This window comes from Schistocerca piceifrons, chromosome 8 (genome assembly GCF_021461385.2).
Source record: "Schistocerca piceifrons isolate TAMUIC-IGC-003096 chromosome 8, iqSchPice1.1, whole genome shotgun sequence".
Classification (NCBI taxonomy): Eukaryota; Metazoa; Arthropoda; class Insecta; order Orthoptera; family Acrididae; genus Schistocerca; species Schistocerca piceifrons.
In genome coordinates this window covers 493,953,841-493,980,552 of record NC_060145.1, presented here as the reverse complement: position 1 = coordinate 493,980,552, position 26,712 = coordinate 493,953,841, and the positions used below count along the sequence as shown (strand labels likewise).

At 42.6% G+C, this 26,712-nt stretch overlaps 1 protein-coding gene and 1 long non-coding RNA gene across 3 annotated transcripts in view; one reads left to right on the top strand and one right to left on the bottom strand.

The window, feature by feature from the left end:
- Positions 1–799: 799 nt before the first annotated feature.
- Positions 800–26,712, bottom strand: part of LOC124711652 — a 28,382-nt gene continuing 2,469 nt past the window's right edge. The window contains exons 2-3 of the long non-coding RNA XR_007005496.1: positions 2,044–2,296; positions 800–883 (exon numbers count right to left, since the gene is read on the bottom strand). This is a non-coding gene — a long non-coding RNA (uncharacterized LOC124711652). The remainder of the gene's footprint in view (positions 884–2,043; positions 2,297–26,712) is intronic.
- LOC124711651 (ankyrin repeat domain-containing protein 2-like) overlaps positions 17,057–26,712 on the top strand; it is a 52,352-nt gene continuing 42,696 nt past the window's right edge. Inside the window, exons 1-3 of one of the 2 annotated variants that reach the window (XM_047241838.1) lie at positions 17,057–17,156; positions 24,423–24,592; positions 24,714–24,761. In XM_047241838.1, coding sequence (XP_047097794.1) covers positions 24,502–24,592; positions 24,714–24,761 — 139 coding nt within the window. In that variant the 5' untranslated portion in view covers positions 17,057–17,156; positions 24,423–24,501. Of the gene's footprint in view, positions 17,157–17,278; positions 17,475–24,422; positions 24,593–24,713; positions 24,762–26,712 lie in introns of those variants that run through there. The other variant, XM_047241839.1, reaches the window with a different exon arrangement.

Sequence of the window (26,712 nt, the reverse complement as noted above, 5' to 3'; positions counted from 1 at the left end):
CCTCATCATTTCATCATCATTCCTGAAAAGTAGCGAAACTGGACTGAGCATGGTTGGGAATTTGTATGGCCGCTGATACCGCGCAGTTGAGCGCCCCACAAACCAAACATCATCATCATCAAAAGCAGTCGAATTTAGTCGTTAAAGGTACACAGTTCCATTTAAAAAACGTACCTGTTTCAATATCCCCGTTGATACCAGCGCTAAAAACATTAACCAAACAAAAAAAAATATGTGTCCGTCGACGCTCTAACATTTGCCGAAAACCGTGTTTCAGTATGTGTAATCGTTCACCAAATAAAAGGAGTGTTACGTCTCACGTGATTCATCCTGTATAATCGAAGGCGTCAATCTATAAAGACGGAAGACACTAAACAGAAAAAGAAGCCATCTTCGAACTTGTCCCCATGCAAAAAGATTTATTGCTAGAATCATATTGGGCTAATGTAAAGACACAATAGAACGCAAGAAAAGCTGATAAAGCTAAGGCCAACAAGAACAGAGCGTAACTGTTTTCATGTAAATAAATTGTTAATAATTACCGCACTCATTGCATTGTGACTCGTGTTAGCTTCAATTTCTGTTAGTAATGGAAATTTTTCCGTAAACAGAACTACAGATGAATATCTTTTGTAGTCGATATGCATCGAGTTGAGAGCTTGGACTATCCTTACATGTTTCCCATCAACGGTGTCCAAGCAATGCGGGGAAATGAGTGATAATTCAAATTTCTGGGCAATTGATTCCCATTTATTCATACCTGGAACAAGAACGCATTCCAGTCGTAATCTAGATTTCACAATGATCCTCTCTGGCGATCTTTCTTATGGTCTAAATCCCGAGGGATTAGGTGTAATGCAAATTTGAGAAAGTGTAAGTATACCTAAAACAGAAAAACAAATCAATTAGATTAAAATATTGTAACGCAAGTTGTTACAAGAAACAACAAATGAGAAGTTGACAGTTCTTGTGATTAATGACATACATATTTTTTAAAGGTAAACACGTTCTGAAGAGGTGGAAGAAATTAAGCAACTTGTACCGAAAATCAACTAGCAAAACTAAGACGAAATCGGGTTACGCAACTCAGTCGGAGTTGTGAAGAAACAGAAACAGAGGACACTAATTCACAAAATATTGATGGTAATGATAGTAGTGTTGCGAATGTAACCGTTGAAAATGATGAGGCTCCCATACAATCAGTTCCAAGCGTACCACATCTTTCAAAACACCAACATAAATGCCGGCCGGGATGGCCGAGCGGTTCTACGAGCTACAGTCTGGAACCGCGCGACCGCTACGGTCGCAGGTTCGAATCCTGCCTCGGACATGGATGTGTGTGTGTGCTTAGGTTAGTTAGGTTTAAGTAGTTCTGAGTTATAGGGGACTCATGACCTCAGATGTTAAGTCCCATAGTGCTCAGAGCCATTTCAACCAGTTTTGAACCAAAATAAAAAAAAACAGAAAACGGATAATTGGAAACTGTTGAACTGGAAATTGTTATAGCCCTGAAGAAAACACCAAATCGGCATCTTTTATTTTTCAAATAATTGTTCTCTTCTCGTGAAGATTTCAAAGAACTTAGCATATTGTTTTAAAATGGGGGTGCTGATATCTGTAAAGACAATCAGGCAGTGGAAGTATCCTCTTCATCCCACATCCGACACACGATATGCCTGTCCATCTAGTACTCGACTGATGGTCTCTCCATCTGGTACTCTGCCGATGGTCCCCAGTCGGTGTCAATATGTACAACGCCAGCCAAATCCGCAACACACTGCTTCAGACTACCAGAAGCCAATTCAATCACAAGTGTTCGATGTTCAACTCTGCCAGGACGCACACAATCTTGCTCTGGACTTTCTCCAGAGTTCTTCTACCGACGGACGCCCAGAATATGCGTTTCGCAATTAGTCAAACATCATTTAACGATAGTTTTCCTTGCATTTAGTCTAACCTATTGTTTATAAAACTGTTACTTAAATTTTTTAATTCAAATAAGAAAGAGACTCCTTAAAAATTGTGTTGATTGCATTGTCTTACCTTAGAATTATGGACAACATCTGAATCGGTTGAGCACTTTCCCTCATAATTGTATCTTGGCGTTGATAATGGTCCTTTAGGTACACCAGTTCATCAGATGAATTGGTTGACATCCGGAAGTAATAAAAAGATTTGTCTTCGTGGCCTCATTGCTTCGGGAAAATGGTGTAGAGTGCTCCAGGTCCGTGCTGTATAGTGATGATAGAGTACTGCCAATGAATTCTAGTACTCCTCTTTCGTTTTTTTTATACTTCTGTAAAGAAACAACGTGGCAACAACTTAACTTCACATCATGATCACTACTGAGCCTGTGTAGGGAAGGCGACAGAAAACCCAATATGAAGCGCGTATGTGAGAAAAGGCTTAATTCGTTTTTTATTGCGCCTGAAAACGAACCGAACCGAATTGAACCACATACGTATGAAACAGGTCTAACACTAGCGCGCCCTGAAACGCGTTGCTAAACAACTTACATACACTTGCGTGTGCTTCGTTCATCAACGTGCATGCCGTTGTCATAGCAGTTTGGGCTCGTGCTCGGTTGTTAGAAAAAAAATAAAATAAAAAAAATACACTTTGTGCTATTACTGCTACTCGAGCTGAGACAGCACATTTAAGATATGTTCAGTCATTATTTTCTGCTGTCAGAATCAACATACATAACTATTCACGCCAAATATTGCGAATTTCCTTTCTTACTATGCGTCGGTGGCGCTGAGTGTGTATAAAATTACGAGACGTCTCCAAGTACTGATAAGAGATCAATTATTATCTGCATTCATTATGTACATAGCTGATAATTTCTTTAACTTAACCTTACAGATCGAAAAATATGTTTCGAGCTTCAGCAGTATTGGACTGACATAGTCACATATTTACGTATCAGTAACAACTTCTTTAATTTTCAGCTTGTATTTGCGTTGTTTTGTTACGTCACCACACGGTAAGCTGACAATTACATTTGAACCCAAATTTGATTCGCTAATTTCCGATAGTTAAAGGTTTTCATACTTTACTGCGATAAAATCTAGGATTAAAGTTAACACAACGCAGATTTTCGATGATCTCGTGTATTGTTTAAGTTAATCTAAAATCAAACGCTTTATGTTCGGCAGTTCGATGTTTAATTGAGATCACAAATTTTCCGAGTCGATTTTTTCTAGTATTTTTGAGAAGTGGGTGGAACTGCTTTAGGAACCTGATTTACGAGCACATTTATGAAGGAAATCAGAAACGGCCGCTGTCTGCAAGTAGCCCTTGCGGGTAGCAGAGCCAGGAAGAGAACCAGGCTGGGGTCCGGGGCTCGCAGACTCGCTTCTGTCTGCGACATCTTGTCTCCAAGCGAGATAAAATGTGGGTGACGTTTCCTTATAGTAATGAATCTCGTTGCAACACTTTTCCCCGAAACGACAACTATGCAGAGCGTATGTCGGATACCGCAGAGCGGCAGTTTTGTAAACAGCAGAGATAAGCGCGCGTCGCCAGCCCAGGGGCAGCCGAGGCCGCGACCACGTGGCCTCGTAAACAGCTGACAGGCGTAACGCGGCCGCGTCCCACAACTTCCGAGAGACAGACCACGCGGCAGCCGCAGTCTCGTCATGTTTATATATATTTGTGAAACGTGAAGATCAGATCTCAAATGACGATCGAACCAAGCAAGTTGATGCAACTCTCAAAAAATCTCTGAAAATCAGCTTTCAAGTTTTGAGGTTTTCCGAGACTATTAGTAATCTTAAGTAAAACAACTTTTTCGCTGGGCAGTGTAGCTCTGCGGTGCAGCGTTCGCTTGGCGCATGGGCGGTTGTGGTTCGATTCCCGGCCAGTGCAAATTTTTAAACAAAGATGCATTATCTACGAGCATTTCCGTAAAGCGTAAAATACATACAGATGGCAAAGAAATCGGTAGCACTCGAGACTGGTATAGATTAATTCGAGTTCCGTTTCGGTCTTCATTTTTTTTCTCTTCAGTTCAATTTAAAGATAAAATACATCAAATGTAAGCCAATTAACACATTCTAATTACGATTTCTGCGAAATATGCACGTCTTCTCATTTCTAATTACACATCACAAGCAAAAATCCAGTTTTCATCGCAAATACGAGTTCTTAATTAGAGATTTTCTGAAAAAGATCGTTAATAACGCGAAAAAACATTACAAATGAATTTCTTTTCGTCTTAATATGTTTAAGCCTTCACCGAAATCCGTTTCATTTAAAAATTTACCACAGCGAGGAGTTGAATCTGAACCGCCAACGTGGTGAGCAGATATTCTACCACAGCGTTATTCTGCCTGTCAAAAAACAGATGTTGCTGCAGGGTAATAAAGATGATCCGAGAAACTTCAAAGACTTTTCTCAAGACTGTTCGAGGATTGCATCAGACTGCTGCGAGGGAGACTAGTATTTGAATTCTGAGCTTCATTTGCCCTAAATATAAGTAATTAGGCACATCCAGTTGGCGTGTGGTCTGAATGCCATTGTTGACTGAGGAGGGAGAAACCGCTCCCTCTTCCCTCCTCCTCTCCCACGCAGCAGACTCCACAGTGCAGTTAAAAGAGTCCGAGTCTGATACGGAACTCAGAAGTGTTATATACAGTAGCTGATACTCTAGCAACGAAAGTAGCAAGTACATACAACGCTAAGAAGACATGGCGAATAAGTGTTGTTTGCGGAAGTCTCTGAGTACATACGGAACGCTTATCACTAAATAGACGACAGTTGGATCAGATTCACACACTGACAGAGACAAGACATAATACTAAAACCAACCCATTCCATCTACAGAACAATTAGCAGTTTGACGAAACCTGACTTACAGGTTAAGCACTCTAACATACACGGCCAATACTCCACTGGTAGAAGCTGTAGTTTTGTTTAAATCAATTCTTTGTACAGCTTGCTACTGCCGTGTTTAACTGACTGTTTCTGCATGAGTCGCCCGTCGGCGATCCGCCATGTCACGATATGCATTGGCTACGTAACATTCTCGGGCTTCAGTTTCCACTAAATTCGCAGGTTTGCACGATTAATTGTTTCGATGCAGATGACGTGCGTTTTCGAAGCGTGACTTAGTAGTGTGGGATCCTAGGGTGCATAGGAAGCTGTTTACTCGGATAGCTAGACAACATACAAGCAAATCACATTAATGAGGTTTATTACAGTAATTGAATTGGCATTACTTAACATACGTTTCTACAATGACGTGTCGCAAGCAACTGTCAACATGACAATAACACAGGCCAACGAACAATTTTTTTGGAAACCTCTTTTTACTTTGATAGCTGATCTTTATAAATTTTTATGAGCTGAATACAAATCTAGCCTTAACTTTTTGGAACAGCCATAGTTCTCGAGCAATAAGCTTTTTACTATATAGTACAAAAATCCTATGCTATACTGTAAACGGGGAAATTAATGAAACGCTTTGTTACGAGATGAGCATGGTTTATATTTACAGTAAGCTAGTTCAAACAATGATGTCTGCTAATAGACGTTTCTCTTGTCAGATGGAATTCGTTTGTATTTTCTTCCTCTTTTTTCTTTGAAGCTTCTTGTGTAGCTTCTTCTACGATGAGTCGCTCGCTGAACTTCTCAGTGAAGTGACCAACAGTAGTCCCCCATCATGTTGGTGTTCCATCGGCCTTGGTAGCGTTTTTCGATTACTTTAATGTCCTGCTGAAAACCCTCTGCTTGCTCGTCAGTAACATCTCCCATATTGTCCGGGAAGTAATCAAAGTGACTGTTCAAAAAGTGAGCTTTCAGGCTTGTTAAACATCCTAAAGTTTCAAACTTCTTTAACATTGCACCTATAATAGAAACATATTCTGGCTCTTTTTCATGTCCTAAGAACTTTGTAACGACTTACTTGAGTGATACTCGTGCTTCTTTCTCATCTGAAGTGATCGTGGATTCAAAGTTAACACCAACATCAATTTTCTAATGTCAGGTCCGACAAAGGCGCTTTCTTTTAGTTTAGCTTCTGAAAGGTGTGGAAACTTTTGGCAGAGACACTTAAAATACGGTCCATCTTTCGGCAAAGCCTTTAGAAACTGTTTCATTAGGCCTAACTTTATATGTAGAGGTGGTAAGAGTTCGTTTTTTTGGTTCTCCAAGGTTTTTGCGTAGAATTTTCTTCTTACCGGGTTTTAAAGGCTCCCTCACAGGCCAGTTCTTTCTGCACCAGTGTTGATACCTAGCCCTACTGTCCCATTCACACAAGAAGTATGGAAATTTGGTAAAGCGACCTTGCTGACCAAGGAGCATGCATGTTACTTTTAGATGGCCACATATCATCCAACCATGAGCAGAATAGCCTATTTTATTTACCACTATTTTTAGGTTTTCGTAGCTTTTCTTCATATGTACAGAAATTAAATATTGGTAAAGCGGGTGCCAGGTTGAGATTCATTGGGAGAGCCCTAATAACGTAGTCCATCAACAAAGGAGGTGGCTTACAAAACACTCATCAGTGTGGGATCCGTACCAGGTCGGGTTGACAGAGGAGATAGAAAAGATCCAAAGAAGAGCGGCGCGTTTCGACACAGGGTTATTTGGTAAGCGCGATAGCGTTACGGAGATGTTTAGCAAACTCAAGTGGCAGACTCTGTAAGAGAGGCGCTCCGCATCGCGGTGTAGCTTGCTGTCCAGGTTTCGAGAGGGTGCGTTTCTGGATGAGGTATCGAATATATTGCTTCCCCCTACTTATACTTCCCGAAGAGATCACGAATGTAAAATTGGAGAGATTCGAGCGCGCACGGAGGCTTTCCGGCAGTCGTTCTTCCCGCGGACCGTACGCGAGTGGAACAGGAAAGGGAGGTAATGACAGTGGCAGGTAAAGTGCCCTCCGCCACACACCGTTGGATGCCTTGCGGAGTATAAATGTAGATGTAGATATACAGAACGTCCAACAAGTGTAGATGCATACATGTTACCATTGTGTAATAAAACAGCCTTTAAACTAGTCTTGGATGAATCAAACAGCCTCCAGTCTTTCTTGTTGTATTCAATACCAAACTCATTCATCAGACCGGGAATGTCTGAGTAGTACACTAAATCACCTTCTTCTTGAAAAAGCTTGGAAAATTGCCGCTCTCTCTCTCTCTCTCTCTCTATACATGTATATGCTGGTTCCAACTGCCAATAAGTTCTTTTCTTTTAATCTAGAGCCAAGCAAATCAGCTTTTTCATACGTTAAGCCCATATCCCTAACCAAATCGTTAACCTCGGTCTGAGTAAACAATTTGGGCTCTAGACTTTCTGTATTACGATGGAATTCATCAACATCTCGTTCATCTAAATCAGATTGTACATCAGAAAATACTTCTGTTGGGATAGAATTTAAATCATCTTGTTGTTCAGGAACCGGGGTATCTACACCATGCTCTACTGGTCGGATGGTGGACGGAAGGTTAGGGTAGTTTATTACCTTCTTGTTTTTCGAATTATGACCAGTAATATCAACACTGCAAAAGGAGAAATCATCGGAATGATTTCTTGGTTCCCTCAATATCATACGAACAGCAAATCTAAAGGCTTTTTTCCTCCCTTTTGGACCATTTTCTCAGATCATCAACACACACATAACATACCTTATGCCGCGCCCAACGTTTACCTTGATCCCTAAGTTTAGATTCAAAGTATGAGAGATAAACGTTTTTCCCAAAGTCTGTAATGTTTATTTGGTGTTTTTTAATCACAAATTCACCGCAAATGTAACACAAACTGTCAGCAGAATTTTTACAACAACGATTAGGCATTGTACCGAGCACATACACAGGAAACGGGAAAGTGTAGTTAGGGTGACAGTAAACATAACACCATCTGAACACAAAAATAGAATCGACCTTTTTTGCCAGCAAATGTTTCTAAGCAGTGCTACCTACGTCATCTACATTCATTACACCTGATTTTTAAATTATTTTAACCACATAAAAGCTGTTAAATTGTTTAAAAAATCGCTTAATTTAATAAATTTGACTGTAAAATTTGAAGATATGGTGGGTGATACAGTCTTTTAACTATCATATTTGGATTTCCCACCCTAAAAAACATAGGAATAAGATATTTTCAGCAAAAAAGCTTTTCCACCGTTGGCCTGGGTACTCAGTGCCCTTCGCTATACACAGTTTCCACACAAGTAAATAATACTGACCACAAGTGACGGCTCGCCTTCTAGTGCGTCTCCTAGTGCCCGACTTCCAATCCGGTCAATGCTGGCAGGAGCGCCGCCTCTGTTCTCCTCGTGGTGCGGTCCTAGTCTAGTCAGCTGACGTCGTCTCACAGCCTTCTCTGCCGTTACGTTTCCGGCCGACGTGCCGGCGCTTGATGTTACAACCGCAACAAGAAGTGTTACCGACACCCAGGTTTCCAGTTTTTGCACTGCATGTTTAACTGTTATGTAAGTCCAAGTCCGGACATGGCTTCGTCCGATTTTTACCACTTTGGTTGCCTGAAGGCCCATCCCTATAAATACGGCAAGAAAATGTCTGTACTATAATGCAATATCTGTCGAATGTTCAATCTGTTCTCCATGAGCCATATACAACACAGATAACAGTTGTTGTGATCACTCGTGTAAGGAGGAGGAATGCGTACCATCACGTTTCCGACTTGTAGCCTATAGCTTTTGCGTTTTATCGTATATCGACATTGCTGCTCACGTTGGTACAGATCCGGTAACTGTTGGCATAATATGGAGTGGGTGGGTTCAGGAGGGTAATACGGAACGCCGTGCTTGATCCCAACGGCCTCTTATCACTAGCAGTCGAGATAACAGGCATCTTATCCGCATGGCTGTAACGGATCGTGCAGCCACGTCTCAATCCCTGAGTCAACAGATGGGGAATTTTGCAAGACAACAACCATCTGCACGAACAGTTCGACGACGTTTGTAGCAGCATGGACTATCTGCTCGGAGACCATGACTGCGGTTACCATTGACGCTGCATCACAGACAGCAGCGCCTGCGATGGTGTACTCAACGACGAACCTTGGTGCACGAATGGCAAAACGTCATTTTTTCGGATCATGATGGTCGCATCAGTGTTTGGCGATATCGCGGTGAACGCACATTGGAAGCGTGTGTTCGTCATCGCCATACTGGCATATCACCTGGCGTGATGGTATGGAGTGCCATTGGTTACACGTCTCGGTCACCTCTTGTTCGCATTGACGGCACTTTGAACAGTGGACGTTACATTTCAGATGTGTTGCGACCCGTGGCTCCACCCTTGATTAGATCCCTGCGAAACCCTACATTTCAGCAGGATAATGCACGACCGCTTGTTGCACGTCCTTTCTAGATACAGAAAATGTTCGATTGCTGCCCTGGCCAGCACATTCTCCAGAGCTCTCACCAATTGAAAACGTCTGGTCAATGGTGGCCGAGCAACTGGCTCGTCACAATACGCCAGTCACTACTCTTGATGAACTGTGGTATCGTGTTGAATTCTGGCAGGCGTTTCGTGATACGTCCCCTCAGCTCCAAGAGTGGAAATACGATTCTCCGTTGATAACCCCTGCAAAGATGACATTCAACACATACTGTGTGAGATTCGCTCTCTCTCAGATATAATTCCGCTGTTTAAAATATTTGGGGAAACTTTCTGACGAAGCATTGAAATCTGGGCCTCTAACGTTGACACCCAGTAACGCACGAATGGAAGAGGAATTGATCGGAAAAGAAAAGCTTGCTACTGAGAGGAGAATACATCGCACAGAAAGAATAGTTCCTGTCGTAGAAAGAAAGAAGCTAGATTTCATTACATCAGCGGCAAAGAAAGGAAGAAAACCGATAAACAACAAGTTGATTATTCTTCAGAGTCTGATTCAGATTTATTACGTCTTGGCAGTAGCTCAGATATAGATATGGACTTGCTGTTTGGCGAGAAACCCGAAGAAGAACAAGAGGCTGGGACTTCAAGGAAGTATCAGTGGACCTAACAAAATATACAATTTTCTAGAGAGCTTAGCCTCAATAGTTGAACTCACTCAACTTATCCTACTAATTCTCCATCCGTGGATAAAGAAGTTTTGTATGCATGATGTTGAAATTTACGTGATATTTCAGTTCAGTATTGTGTTGGGTAACAATGCGATTATTATTTTTTTTTTTTTTTTGCAGTCATCCACTGTTATCTACATTTATCTCAAATCTCCCTCCGCCTCAACCCTCCCCCCCCCCCCTCCCACCAAACGAACCATGGACCTTACGCCAGTGGGGTGGCTTGCGTGCCTCAGCGGTACAGATAGTCGTATCGTAGGTACAACCTCAGCGGAGGGGTATCTGTTGAGAGGCAAGACGAACTTTTGGTTCCAGAAGAGGGCAGCAGCCTTTCCAGTAGTTGCAGGGGCAAAAGTCTGGATGTCTGACTGATCTGGTCTTGTAACATTAACCAAAGCGGCCTCGATGTGCTGGTACTGAGAACTGCTGAAAGCAAACTACAGATGTAATTTTTCCAGAGCTCATGCAGCTCTACTGTATGGTTAAATGGTTATAAAATAGTCCCCATTCGGATCTACGGAAGGTGACTACTCAGGAGCATGGCGTAATCAGCAGAAACAAAACTGGCATTCTACAAATCGAAGCGTCGAATGTTAGATCCCTTAATGGGGCTGGTAGGTTAGAAAATTTAAAAAGGGAAATGGATAGGTTGAAGTTCGATGTAACAGCAATTAGTGAAGTTCGGTAGCAGAAGGAACGGGAGTTCTGGTGAACTGAATACGGAGTCAAATAGAGGCAATGCTGGAATGGTTATAATAACGAGTAAGACAAGAGGAATGAGGGTAAGTTACTATAAGCAACATAGTGAACGCTTTATCGTAGCGAAGATGTTCATGAAGAACACGCCTACCACAGCATTACAAGTTTATATGGCGACTAACTCTGCGGATGATGAAGAGATTCAAGAAACGTATGATGAGATAAAATACAGTTACAGAAAGGGAAAATTTAATAGTGATGGAGGACTGACATTCGATAGTAGGAGGAGAAGGGAAAATAGTAGGTGAATATGGACTGGGGGGAAGGAATAAAAGAGGAAGCCGCTTGATAGAATTTTACACAGAACATGACATAATCATCGCTAACACTTGGCTTAAGAATCATGAAAGAAGGTTGTACACACAGAACAGACCAGGAGACACCGGAAGTTTTCAGATTGTATGATGGTAAGACAGGCACAACGGAATCAGAGTTTAAATTGTAGGATGTTTGCAGGGGCAGATTAAGACTCTGACCGCGATTTATTGGTTACGAACTGTAGATTAAAACTAAAGGACTAGTAAGAAAGGTAGGAATTTAAGGAGATGGGATCTGGACAAACTGCAAGAACCAGAGGTTGCAGAGAGTTTCTGAGAGAGCATTAGGGAACGATTGACAAGAAGAGGGGAAAGGAACACAGCAGAAGAACAATGGATAGCTTTGAGAGATGAAATTGTTAAGGCAGCAGTGAATCAAGTAGGTAAAAGACGAGGGCTAGAAGAAATCCTTGGGTGACACAAGAGATACTGAATTTAATCGATGAAAGGAGAAACTATAAAAATGCAGTGAATGAAGCAGGTGAAAGATAATACAAACGAATAAAAAATGAGATTGATTGGAAGTGGAAAATAACTAATCAGGAATGGCTAGAGGACGAGTGTAAGGATTTAAAAGCACATACCACTAGGGGAAAAATAGATGCCGCCTTCAGGAAAGTTAAAGAGACCTTTGGAAAAAGTGAACCACCTGTACTAATATCAGTTACTAATTAAGATGGAAAACCAGCCCTAAGCAAAGAAGGAAAAGCAGGAAGGTGAAAGGATTATATAAGTTTCTATACAACGGAGATTTACTTGAGGGTAACATTATAGAAATGGAAGAGGACGCAGATAAAGATGAGATGGGAGACATAACACTGTGTGAAGAATTTGAAAGAGCGTTTAAAGATCCAACTCCAAAGAAGGCCCCGTTAGCAGACAACGTTCTGTTAGAACTATTGCTAGCCTTGGGAGAGGCAGCCACGACAAAACTCCTCCACTCGGTGAGCAAGATGTATGACACAGACCAGATACCCTCAGACGTCAAGAAGAATAAAATAATTCCAATTCCATAGACAGCAGATTCCAACAGGTGTGAAAATTACCGCACTGTCAGTTTAGGAAGTTACGGTTGCAAAAGACTAACTTCTTTATAAATGAATGGAAAAACTTGGAGAAGGTCAGACTGGATTCCGGAGAAATGTGGGAACACTCGAGGCTGTACTAACCCTACAACTTCTCATAGAAGATAGGTTAAGAAAATGCAAGCCTACATTTATAGCATTTGTAGACTTAGGGATACCTTTCGAAAATGTTGACTGGAGTACTCTCTTTCAAATTCTAAAAGTGGCAGGGGTACATTACAGAAAGCGGAAACTCTATTTGCAATTTGTACAGGAACCAGATGGCAGTTATAAGAGTCGAGGGGCATGGCAGGGAACCAGTGTTTGAAAATGGAGTGAGACAGGTTTGTAGCCAATTCAAGATGTAAAGAAACAAAAAAGAAATTTGGGGTAGGAACTAAAGACCAGGGAGGAAAAATTAAAACTTTGAGGTTTGGTAATGGCATTGTAATTCTGTCAGAGACAGCAAAGGACTTGGAAGAGCAGTTGAATGGAATGGACTGTGTCTTGAAAGGAAAATATAGGATGAACATCAACAAAATCAAAACAAAGGTAATGGAATGTAGTCGAATTAAAACAGGGGATGCTAAGGGAATTAGATTAGGATATGAGACACTTAAAGTAGTAGACGGGTTTTGCTATTTAGGGAGCAAAATAACTGATGATGGTCGAAGTAGAGAGGATATAAAATGTAGACTGGCAATAGCAAGAAAAGCGGTTCTAAAAAAAAGAAATTTGTTAACATCAAATATATATTTAACTGTTAGGAAGTCTTTTCTGAAGATATTTGTGTGGAGTGTTGCCATGTATGGAAGTGAAACATTGACAATAAATAGTTTAGACAAAAAGAGAATAGAAGTTTTTGAAATGTGCTGCTACAGAAAACTGATGAAGATAAGATGGGTCAATCACGTAACTAACGAGAAAATAGTGAATAGAATTGGGGTAATAAGAAATCTGTGACACAACGTGACCAAAAGAAGGGATCGATTGATAGGATGAGACATTCTGAGCCATTTGGGTGTCACCAGTTTAGTACTGGAGGGAAGTACTGGGGGTAAAAATCGTAGAAGGAGGCCAAGAGATGAATACACTAAGCAGGTTCAGAAGGATGTAGGTTGCAGTAGGTACTGGGAGATGAAGAAGCTTGCACAGGATAGAGTAGCGTGGAGAGCTGCATCAGACCAGTCTCAGGACTGAAGACCACAACAACAAGATCTGCAGTGGGACAACGAATTGCACTGCGGGCCTTTACTCCATTTTTTGGGGTAAAACCTAGCAGTTTTTGTTTTAGTTAAATTGTGGATTTCTCTGCAATTAATAACGAGGCGGAGCTGGTATTTGAATAGGTAATAGGTAACAATCCATCCTATAAATTCAATTTAAAATCGCGGAAAATGGATTCGTGATTGCCCACAATATTAGAATAACTATAAATTGCGGGACTTTAACCACACCTACGCTACTTGTGAGTCTGGAACTGAAGACAACGTCTTAAACAGTACATTGTAAATCTCAAATATTGCTTAAGACGAAACAAAACTATTCTGCTCACACGCATTATGTAAAGTAGAGGCTTTCTGTAATGAGTAGAAAGGTCATGTTGATTTTACATCGACACATCTTCCAGCTTAAAATACAGTGTAATTGTCACAACGCTGCACATCTGCGCATCTAAACCGCACACAACAGTACGCTGCATGCCGCAGAGTACTTCGACCTAGTATTGTGGACTTTCTTTGTTATTCGATTCGCTTATTGTGCGAGGGAAAAGTGGCTGCTCATTCCCTCCAATGTCTCTGACCTTATTCTCTTTGTGGAATACCGGGCCATTGAATTCACTCAAGAGGGTAATGTTTCTTTTAAGTTGCTCGACCGTTTCTATGGGCAACAGCGGCCAGTTCTGACTGTAGCAGTGCGTGTCTTGCACTCGCATCAGCCAGAGGTTTCACAGGTGGCGCCGCCCTCTCCTAGAGCCCTTCCGACAGGTCCATGTCTTCTATTAATGGTGGCGTCGCGCCGGTCCACTTCATATCGCTTCTTAGCGTCACCTCTCAATAATTACGCGAATACTTACGCCAAAAATGATATCGTAATCGGGTGCCACATCGCTTTTTCTCTTTCTTAGAGGCATTATTTTACATTTACTGACGTGTAAAGAGAGCTGCCATTTATTACATCAGGTGAAAATATTGTATAGTTCTTTGTCAGTTACCTCACGATCGCTCAATGAGGATACTTTCATGTAGATGACGCCATCACCGTGCAATCTGTAGTGTTACTTAACCTATCTGAGAAATGAGCTAGGCATTTTGAGAACATTTGCTGTTATATCAGCCTTCTCTGGGCATCCATATGTTAGGAGCGTGCCAGAAAAGTATTTCTCCCGAATAGTTTACGTCAAAACTTTTGTAGCTGTTTGAATAAACCCAACGTTATTAATATTCTAATTGTTTGTACTTCATGTCTGCTTATTTGTTTGTCGGCAGTCAACCTAGCGACAAAAGACACCCGTTTGTTGATACTGTCACTGTAAAATGTTTGATTTTGTTGACGGAGCTACAACATTTCCACTACTTACACCACTTCATCACTATGAAAGTGAAGTCGTCGAAGCTTTAAGTTTTGGAATCAGATGGATGATCGATAAATGTGAGCCCGAGGGGCCGGATTGTTGCAGTTCTCGCAGCGTTCGTGTGTGGTCTTCCATTGCCATACTGAAGAAAAGGGCTGCCCATGGGTCGACGAACTCCTAGAGTTCGAAACTCGATTACAGCCGGCTGTTTCTCTCGGACCTTCGTAGCTACGCTACACACTGCCATATCACACGCACCAATTCGGAGCCTTCTAGCGGCAGATGACTGCAAATATGTGTTAACGACGAGTAAAGGTGTAGGCTACTAATAGCGTTTATTTTATTAAAAAAGCTTTAAAACTGAAGTTAAAATCTTCTGGGTTATTAGGCCGCGTCATGTGTCTTCTAAAATGTTCGACGTTTCGATCTCTCTGCTGGGATCTTCTTCAAGACCTTGGTGTCCACTACTGCTAGGACACTGTCAGAGACGAGTGCCGCGTCCACTTACAAAGGGGGAGTTTTCTGGCGTTCGTGCTGGAGTAGAGATAGCATCGGTTAAAATTCATATGGCTACCATTGGTGGGCCACAGTCATAGGCTAATGCAGAAGAAGAGGCGTTGATAGCTCATCTCCTGTGGATACCATTGGCGGTCATCATCATTGGACAGAAAGGCACTATTCCACACTTATGCTGGAGATGGGTTATTGGTTAGAATGCCTGATACCGCTATTGGTTGGTTGCCATCAGTGGCTAGACAGAGCAAGAGAGGGGGAATGTTTACCCAAAATATTATTGTCCGCCGAGGTGACTTGCAGCGCGTTGTTTACACCGCGGCCGTGTATTTACTTCCTTGATGGCGGGGAGCCAGGATGCCGGAAGCCTATAGCCGTCCTCTCTATTGAAATTAGATGCATTCTTAGAAATTTCAACCGCTTCTCGGACCTTTCTTCTATAAATGTTTGTTTCTTTAGCCAGTACACGTACGTTATTAAGATCGATGTCAGGGCCACAGTTCTCGTGATGTTCCGCAACTGACAATTTTAAACGTTCGTGTTCCTTAATGCGTTCTTTGACAGTTCTTCCCGTTTCGCCTATATACACTTTGCCGCAGCCACATGACACTTGATAGACGCCTGCATTGTGGGGGTAATCAGGTGCATCCGTTTTCCGTCGGAAAAAGTCTTGACTAAAGAAAGATGTCTGAATACCATTTTCTTTAAATTCTGCTTATGCGGTTTGTGTTAGTCGACTTTCTGCACACTCTGTGACCTAGAGTGTTGTCAGATCTTCTGTATACCAACACATCTAGGAACGGGAGACCGACCTCATTCTCAAGCTCCAAGGTGAATTTTATTTTGGGGTGAATTCCATTTAAGAAATTGTGGAACGCATGAAGTTCTTCTTCGCCGTGTGGCCATATAACAAATGTATCGTCCACATAACGGAGCCAGCAAGAAGGCTTCAAAGGAGCACTACGTAAGGTCTGTTGCTCAAAATGTTCCACAAAAACGTCAGCTGCAGCTGGTGAAATGGGTGAGCCCATAGCAAGGCCGTCAGCCTGTTCACAGAATTCACCATTGTATCTAAAATAGCTCGGACGAAGCCATAGTTCGATTAAGTCACAAACATCTGGAGCAACATTCTCTCTTATGATCTCTATTGTATCTGATACTGGGACGTTAGTAAGGAAGATCCCAGCAGAGGGGTCAAAACGTCGAACAATGACGCAGCCTAATAACCCAGAAGATTTTAACTTCAGTGACAACGGCCACGAAAGCCTGCAGACTTTCATAGCTTTAAAACTGTTCACATAAAAATGCGGAGGCAGTATTTATCAGCCCGGCCTCTTAATTTCGTTTCTGTTAATTCTGTTAATTTCGTTCACTGTAACATACTCGGTTCCATCAGTCAGATATTCGTGGGAGCAGTCACATATCTTCGAAGACACTCAGTGCGATTGTATCTCGGTTGGCGACGGAGTGTAGATGATGTGGTACAGCGTTGATGCCTTCCAGAAAGCTAGGAAGCTGGAACTACTTCTTTACCTGCATCTTTTGTTTTTAATAGCATAAGTCAGTTGTATCGTCACTGAGGAGGGCTGAGCTGACGTCTAGGCAAATGGAAGGTCGAATGGCTCACACGGAATGCAGCGTTCTGCCGTAGGAAGTGTCGAGTCGCCTCATTTCTTCGGTAAAGATGGAGAGAACGGTCGTGCCCCACGAGTTTCGCCTTCTCCTCAAGCGTCCGGAGAGTGGGGGGTCACAACAGTGCAGAGCCGCGGACGCGCGTCTTGTGGAACAGTCGCTCGCGAGGCGTGCCAGCGGTGAGACGCGTCAGAGCGCAAACCTCTAGTGTTCCGTCTCTGCAGCAGTGCACGAGTGTGCGCGTACAGCAGGTAGGAGCGGCGAGCCAGCACCTCTGTTACGCGCTGCCTTCCTTGTTTCAGAGCAGACGCTTGTGAGATGAGAATTTATGAAGCGAAGTGTGGAAGAACTTAGTACTGGAGAACGGCGCGCAGCTGGCAGTGGCGAGTCACGAATTTTAAGACCTTCTCGTCTCGCCTCAGGGCCAGACAGGCAGCTGCCTGCCCACCTCCAGCTTGTGGGAGGGGCTGCTGGAGTGGTTCGCGGCTGCGTGTCAGCTGCCCTCCCGTTTCGCCTCCTCACATCGCGGCTCTTCGCTCGCAATACGGAGCCACTCGTGGAAATTAAAGGTCGAGTTTGTTGTTGGCGTTCTTTTCAAGTGTGAGACTGCGCAGGCGTGAATGCCTTCACGGATTAGGCCGTCCTGTTGGGAACGGGGTGAAGATTTTGAACCGCTAAAGAAACGAGAACAAATTTTCCGCTCCTGAAGAAGTGCCACTTCTTTTACGGCAGTGTGTCTCAGCGAGTCGCTCTGATTTGCTCTTCAAGAGAAATGTGTTCGTTCGCCAGAAGATGGCGAGCCAAAAATTGGTCGAAACGTAGCTCCGAAACTAACGTACAATATCAGTCGGTTGACATTACGACACGAATCTGCCAGTCGCAGTTTCTTAGTTTCTAAAACTCATATTTTTCACTCAGCGTGTAAACATCCTTTTCGAACCATAAATGTCGTGTAGTTCATAACTGACCGGATCACGCTGGACTGCAGAAGCGGAGCTTTCTCAGGCGCTCGTCGCTGGCCGTCTTAGGCTGTGAGTGTCACCATGAGGTCCACGAAGGCGGTAACAATTTCTCAAACGATTCCGATAGAAACATTCTGTACAAAATGAGAAAAAAATAATTCCCTGTCTTATTGTCTCGCTATCTGACAGTGAAATAGTTATGTTTTCGTCTTTGCACATAGTTATTTGCTGCTGGGAGTTTAGGTGGTCCATCGTACTTAACGTGTAAGTTTCGCTGGTACGTCCAAATTACTTAAACTTTTCCAATCTAGAGTAAACATTCTCAAAGTTGCAGTCATGGGGCATCGCATATTAATTGCCACACTTACCTGGACGACACGTATCCGTCTCCTCCTGTGGAATGTGCGAACTCTATTCACCGTAGTCTAATAACAGTTGCCGGGAGTAATATCTCGACTTCAGTTTAAATAGAGGAAAAGCACAGGTGAGTTTTATAGCTTTCAATATTTGCTGTGTTTAATCAGATAGAAAGAAGCTACTCTGTTATTGTTTGAATGCAATCAAAACAAACACGCGTGAAATGTATGACTGACTTTCATTGATACCATTTACTTGGAATCTACTTGGATGTTACCAATTGATGGCTCACTCATAATTTTCCTCCTGTGTAAAAAACGTTACTCCTCGTTTATAAAACAAAGTAGGACTAAAAGTACTCCTGATGAAGTTCATAGCATTCTTTGGAACAACCCTTGGCTGTATAAAATTACGTCGCAAAGGCAAGTTTTTATCAAACTACATGTGGCAAAAGTAATGGAGCTACAACCGTGTTTACACTTTGACAACCACAGCAGCAGCAGCAGCGCAGCACTGACCAACTGTTTGCGAAACTGCGAACGATTGGCAAGGCTGACTTGGCACATGAAAGCTGTGGGGTGGTCCAGTTCGCTGACCGCTATGATATATCGTTAGAACAGGTGGTTACCTCCAGTTCCTGTCGCTTGCAGTTTGCAATGTGTCCAGTGCGAGAGGCAGAAAAGATTAACTGCGGTTCGATGACCATCCTAGAAAGCTCCTATGAAAGCAAACAGAGGCACATTGAAAAGTTACGCGTAGCCCAAACCTCACCGCGAAACGAAAACCGAACGAAACCAAAAGCAGCTTAAGGAAGGGCAGGCGTGAAGCGTAAATGTATTCGAAACTAAAATTTGATCTATCCGCTTGACATAATAACGTAGGAAGTTTGATATTATGTTAAAGCGCATGCGTATGGAACGACTACATAAAATGAATTGTGGGTAAGATAGATGCCTGACTGATGCTCATAGGAAGAATGCTTAGAAAATGCAGTCCATCAACAAAGAAAGTGGCTTACAGAGCACTCGTTCGACGAGTTCTTGAATATTGCACGTCAGTCAGGGATTCGTGCCACATAGGATTGAAGATGGGATAGATAGAGGACATAGAGAAGATCGAAAGAAGTCGAGCGTGTTTTGTTACAAGTTCATTTAGTAGGCACAAAAGAATCAGACAGATGCTCTGGCAACTCCAGATGCTGACGTTGTAGGAGAGGCGTTCTACATCACGGGGTGGTTTACTATTAGACGTTCCGGGAGCGTGCGTTCCTGGAAGAGTCAACCAATATACGGGGTGTTTCAAAATGAATATACAGGTTGTAAGGCTTTGTAGCATTTTATTACATTCACCTTACCGTTTTAAATAATAGGTCAAACAGTTTTTCTTCAAGTGTTCATTGTGAGCACATTCGTCACATATCGAGCTGATAGGCGATTTCTTTCCAAATCTTGATCAGTGTGTCTGGAGTAATTGTTCCAACAATGCTGCTTCTAAAGTCGTGTAGATTTTCTGGTAACGGAGACACATACACACGATCCTTTAAGAATCCCCGAATGTAAAATCTGTACGGCGTCACACCGTATGTGAGAGGTCAGTCCAGTGGTCGGGTACAGCGTCGCTTAACCAGTCGCGTACTGAGTTCATGAGGTGGCGCACCATCTGGTTGCCAAATAAAGTCCTGTTGTTCAGTTTCAAGTAAGAAACACCACTTACAGTCGCTTCATCGAAAAGGAAAGGCCCATAAACTTTTCGCCGGGATACGGCACACAAAACATTCAATTCACTTTGTGTGTGTACACCTTCCAGCTATGGTGAAATGTCCATTCATCACTGAAGACTACACAATCCAGAAAATCTTTATCGTCATGCAGCAGCATTTCCTTTGCAAAGTTGGCACGTAAACCGTAGTCTGCAGGCATTAAAGCTTCGACAAGGACGTAGTTGTAAGCGTCTCCTTAAACAACACAGACGTTACTGGAACTGCTAATTCACGACTAGCCTTCCGAACTGATTTCTTGGGACTACGTGTAAGAGACTATCACTCCCTCAACACGTTCATCAGTCACTCTTGGTCGTTACATACCGTTCCCTTTGTGCACAACTGTACAAACTAAACTGGGTTGCTCTTTCATTTGATGTGTTATATATAATTGTAAGTTGAAGTAATAAATACTACGATACCTGAAAACCTGTATATTCATTTTGAAGCAACAGCTATTGCCCCCTCCTATGTAAATCTCGAAAAGTCCGTGAAGATAAAATCAGAGATTCGTGCCCGCCCGAAGGCTTCCCACCGATAGTTCTTTGCGCTAACCATGCGCGATTGCAACAGGAAAAATGGGCAATGATATTGGTTCACAAAGTACCCTCCGCCACAAACCGTTGGGTGGCTTTCGGAATATAGATGCAGATACGAACATCAAGAAAATCAAAACGAGGGTAATGGAATGTAGTCGAATTAATTCAGGTGATGCTGAGGGAATTAGATTAGGAAATGAGGCACTTAAAGTGCTAGATGAGTTTTGCTATTTGGCGAGCAAAATAACTTATGGTCGAAGTAGAGAGGATATAAAATGCAGACTGGAAATGGCAAGAAAAGTGTTTCTGAAGAAATTTGTTAACATCGAGTGTAAATTAAAGTGTCAGGGAGTCCTTTCTGAAAGTATTTGTATGGAGTGTAGCCGTCACTGGAAGTGAAACATGGACGATAAATAGTTTAGACAAGAAGAGAGTAGAAGCTTTCGAAATGCGGTGCTCCAGAAGAATCCTGAGGATTAGATGGGTAGATCGCGTAAATAATGAGGAAGTACTGAACAGAATTAGGGAGAAGAGGAATTTGTGGCACAATTTGACTAGAAGAAGATCGATAGATTCGTCAAGTTCTGAGGCATCAACGGGTACACCAGTTTAGTATTGGAGGGCAGAGTGGAGGGTAAAAATGTAGAGGGAGACCAAGAGATGAATACACTAAGCGCATTCAGGAGGATGTAGGTTGTAGTAGTTATTCGGAGATGAAGAGGCTTGCACAGGATAGAGTAGCATGGAGAGCTGCATTAAACCAGACACTCGAATGAAGATCACAACGACAACATGTAGATATAGATGCAAGTTAGCGTTTTTTTGACAGACGCTGCGGTAGATGCTGTTGCTGCAAGCCTGGAAGTTGTGAGCTAATAATGTTAGCACTGCGAAACGGCGGTTTGTCAACAGGAAGCGGTCAGCGTGTCGACAGACGCGAGGACTTCCCCGTGGTGCTGACGCAGTTCGGCCAGACAAGTAGGAGAATGTCGAGCGGGGGGAGGGGGGGGGGGGGACCAAAAGCTGTTGCGAGGCTGTTGCCACGGCGGAGCGGGCGCAAGTGCTCCCCGCCACCGTACAGTGCAGTGGAGAGCGGAGGTGTGGATGGTTACTCATTTATTCCTACAACACGCTGCCTCAAAATATTTATTTCGTAGTGCTTCATAAATTAAGATTTAATTTTTAAACAAGATCTTTGATGAAATGGCCAAATACACTGAGCTACGACTGACTGCATGAGAGTGTCCAGTTACAACAGTACATTGCCGTACGCCTTTTCTCTTATTTGAAAGAGGTGTTTCAAACTTACGTGGAAAGTAGTGAAGCATAAAAAAGGTGCATACCACATAAAGTTCTCTGGTCAAACAAAGTTCCCATTACTTTTGACAAAGGGTATAATTTTTTGTATGTAGGGATGATCTGATATTAAAAATTGTATGAACTGTCATTCTGGTATAGTTTTACTAAAAGCGGTTCAGCATTCATTGGTTGCCTCGCGTTCCCGTGCGTTCGCTCCAGGGTAAACGCCAGGTCACGGGTACAAGCGAACTGTCGTCGACAGATGGACACTGGAAAGCTGTCAGCGGATGCTCCTTCTGCTGTATTACCTCCATTCGCTCCCGTCTGAAGCAGGCCTAATGGAAATAATGCGTATCTAGTGATGCACAATTTCGCAATGATGCGAAAATTAAAATGAATGTGTGAATATATATATCTACATACATCTGTATGGTTTGGAGCAATTATAATCTGACTGATTACTACATGAACAAAACTGGTATAGGCAAAAACTTACTTGGAGGCAGGGTGGAGGGTGGGAGTTACAATATAGAAAATGACCTACATTTGTGTCGAATAGTCAAACATTTACACAATCATAATCTTATAAAATTAAGTGTAACTTTTAGAACATGTGAAATAAATGAATTGTTACCTTTTGCGATGTATACATGTTAGCTTTCATTGGATATCTTCTGCGCTATGATAGCTCAAACTGTTTGTTTGGTTATTAATTTTCTTCTAAATTCATGGGGAGTCTGTTGCCATTTTCATTTTGGCTATTTTGTGTCTGGCATACATTGTGACTATAATAGAGTGGGCCCTTTCTTTCTGTGCGGTCTGAAATGGTACACTACTGGCCATTAAAACTGCTACACCAAGAAGAAATGCAGATGATAAACGGTCATTCATTGGACAAATATATTATAACATGTGATTACGTTTTCACGCAATTTGTGCGCGTAGATCCTGAGAAATCAGTACCCGGAACAACCACCTCTGGCCGTAATAACGGCCTTGTTACGCCTGGGCATTGAGTCAAACAGAGCTTGGATGGCGTGTACAGGTACAGCTGCCCATACAGCTTCAACACGATACCACAGTTCATCAAGAGTAGTGACTGGCGTACTGTGACGAGCCAGTTGCTCGGCCACCATTGACCAGACGTTTTCAGTGGGTGAGAAATCTGGAGAATGTGCTGGCCAGGGCAGCACTCGAACATCTTCTGTATCTAGAAAGGCCCGTACAGGACCTGCAACATGCGGTCGTGCATTATCCTGCTGAAATGTAGGGTTTCGCAGGGATCGAATGAAGGGTAGAGCCACGGGTCGTAACACATCTGAAATGTAACGTGCACTGTTCAAAGTGCCGTCAATGCGAACAAGAGGTGACCGAGACGTGTAACCAATGGCAACCCATACCATCAAGCCGGGTGATATGTCAGTATGGCGATGACGAATACACGCTTCCAATGTGCATTCACAGCGACGTCGCCAAATACGGATGCGACCATCATGATGCTGTAAACAGAACCTGGATTCATTCGAAAAAATGACGTTTTGCCATTCGTGCACCCAGGTTCGTCCTTGAGTACACCATCGCAGGTGCTCCTTTCTGTGATGCAGAGCCAAGGGTAACCGCAGCCATGATCTCCGAGCTGATAGTCCATGTTGCTGCAAACGTCGTCGAACTGTTCGTGCAGATGGTTGTTGTCTTGCAAACGTCCCCATCTGTTTACTCAGAGATGCGGGTAAGATGCCTCTCATTTTGACCGCTAGTTATACGAGGCCGTTGGGATCCAGCACGGCGCTCCATATTACCCTCCTGAAGACTCCATATTCTGCTAACAGTCATTAGATCTCGACCAACGCGAGCAGCCATGTCGCGATAGGATAAACCGCAGTCGCGATAGGCTACAATCCGACCTTTATCAAAGTCGGATACGTGATGGACGCGTTTCTCCTCCTTACACGAGGCATCACAACAACCTTTCACCAGGCAACGCCGGTCAACTGCTGTTTGTGTATCAGAAATCAGTTGGAAACTTTCCTTATGTCAGGACGTTGAAGGTGTCGCCACCGGCGCCAACCTTGTATGAATGCTCTGAAAAGCTCGACAGCCAACAGGATGTCTTTCAGTTTGTAAGCTACCGCAACCTTTCTCTATACGTTGTGACACTTTTGACAATGAATTGCTAGATGGTATATTGTGTTCTGCATGTTATATTGTTTTTCCAGGGGATACAATTTAGTTGTTTTACGGCTCGCTTGGCCAGGCCACTTTTATTGTTTATATCATCCAAACGTCTGCTATTTGACGGCAGTGTCACTCCGTGGTATTTGAAGTTAGAACCACTTGTACGTCATCAACTCCTTCAAATTTTCTGTTTTCGCACTTTCTCACAATTAATCAGATGTAAATAGAATTACGATAACTCAGCTGCTTCGGAAACATTGGCGGTTAATATTTAAGCAGAACCAGTCAGCATGTATTGGCCACAGCGAATTTTGTTATGTAACGTAATCTAAGTTAGGTTGAAACATTAATTTTACTAGTTGACTTGATATATAACGTGTAGAAATGAAATTGGTTGTGTAACTATATTTATTCATAAACTTACAGGTTGATCAACAGTGTGCACATTTTATGAATATATTTGGACGGAAAATATCTTTACTTGGCTCAGTACTTGCGTCCTTTCATGATGGTCTGCAGAAGCATCATCTTTTCCATCTACATTTTTGTGACAGTAGCCACAGCTACTAACTTCAGTGACCGAAATTCGTTAAAAGGTAAAAAAATTTCTTTTTTTCTTTTATAACTCTGTGTATTATAAAGAATAACAATGTTATAGCAAGACGTGAAATGCGTGTTCAGTTTTTCCACTGAGATATGTATTAATTTCTTTTTCAGGATCTGATCCTGAAGTCACGGTCCACCGTTTCAAAACCGGTAATACAGGTAAGCATCCTATTATTGTTCCATTATTCCTTGGCACACTTAGTGGTTCAAGAACTTCAGTCGCAGCTATCTCATCTCATCGTGATTGTCTTATTTGTTGCTTTAATAACTGCTTCGGGTCACAGTCTAATCATGTTACTCTTTTGAATGATCTCTGTAACATCATTACTTTTCGGTGTTATATACTCTAGTAGTTGGAATGCTATTTATTTATCCACTGTATACATGTTCCCTAGATCATTGCACCAATAATTTTAGTACGGCTGTGTAATGTATCACTACCATTTTGACAAACAAATGCTTGTTCAATGTAGATCAGTATAACACATGAACAGTAAAAACTAAGAAAGCAAGTAAGTAAGAAACGAATCGACAACAATTAAACAAGCTGCTACTTTACAAACACAATGCTGATGTACAAGCAATGGCAAACTCTCCTGGCATTATCTACACAATGTTATCATAATAAACTCCTTGCATTCACAGTACATATGTAACCAATCAAAAAGTATGAAACTTCCTGGCAGATTAAAACTGTGTGCCCGACCACCTGCCAGGAAGTTTCATATCAGCGCACACTCCGCTGCAGAGTGAAAATCTCATCCTGGAAACATCCCCCAGGCTGTGGCTAAGCCATGTCTCCGCAATATCCTTTCTTTCAGGAGTGCTAGTTCTGCAAGGTTCGCAGGAGAGCTTCTGAAAAGTTTGGAAGGTAGGAGACGAGATACTGGCAGAAGTAAGGCTGTGAGACCGGGCGTGAGTCGTGTTTCGGTGGCTCAGATGGTAGAGCACTTGCCCGCGAAAGGCAAAGGTCCCGAGTTAGAGTCTCTGTCGGGGACACAGTTTTAATCTGCCAGGAAGTTTCATATCAGCGCACACTCCGCTGCAGAGTGAAAATCTCATTCTGGAAAAAGTATGAAGTTGATAATGTCAGTCATTTATTTTGTATTTGTCTTTACAAAATCACGAGTACCAGGAGCTACCGAACAGAAGTGTTAGGGTTGTGTTTAGAAAACTGTTTCCTGTTTCTTATGCATTCAAGATCAGTGCGAAGCTGGTTCAGACTCATGACAGCATTGTTTCCTTTCATCAACTTTCAGCTTTCAACAGCATTGTATCCTTTCATCAACTGCAGAATTTTCACTCCTTGCCTGAGGCCATTGTTACAGCCCATGTGGACACACATGTGATTTACAATAGAGTTTGTTAGAACAATCCACACGAGAAAATCTGTGAACTGTGGAGCAGTGGTAAATGTTCACAACTAGACAATTTAATGGGGAAGGACCTCGCATTAATTTTACAAATGGTTCTACTCATTCTTCTCTGGTACCACGGAAGTTATTCCCCGATGTCTGAACACATGTTCGTCAAGCGGTCGTTTCATTTATTATTTTCCACGTATTCCTTTCCTCGTTCCGAAAAGCATATTATGGGTATATCTACATCTGCATACATATTCCGCAAGCCACCATACGGTGCGTGGCGGAGGGTACTCTGTACCACAACTATCGTTTTCCTTCCTGTTCCACTCGCAGAGAGAACGAGGGCAAAACGACTGTCTATTTACCTTCGTATAAGCCCTAATTTCTCGTATCTTGTGGTCCCTACGCAAAATGTATATTGGTGGTAGGAGGATCCTTCTGCAGTCAGCCTCAGTTCACGGTTCTCCAAACTTTCTCAGTAGTGTTCTTCGGAATGAGCGGTTTCTTCCCTCCAGCCGGCCGGAGTGGCCGTGCGGTTCTAGGCGCTACAGTCTGGAGCCGAGCGACCGCTTCGGTCGCAGGTTCGAATCCTGCCTCGGGCATGGATGTGTGTGATGTCCTTAGGTTTGTTAGGTTTAAGTAGTTCTAAGCTCTAGGGGACTGATGACCTGAGAAGTTAAGTCCCATAGTGCTCAGAGCCATTTGAACCATTCTGAGTGTGTTTTCATCATCTTTAGTTCTGTTTC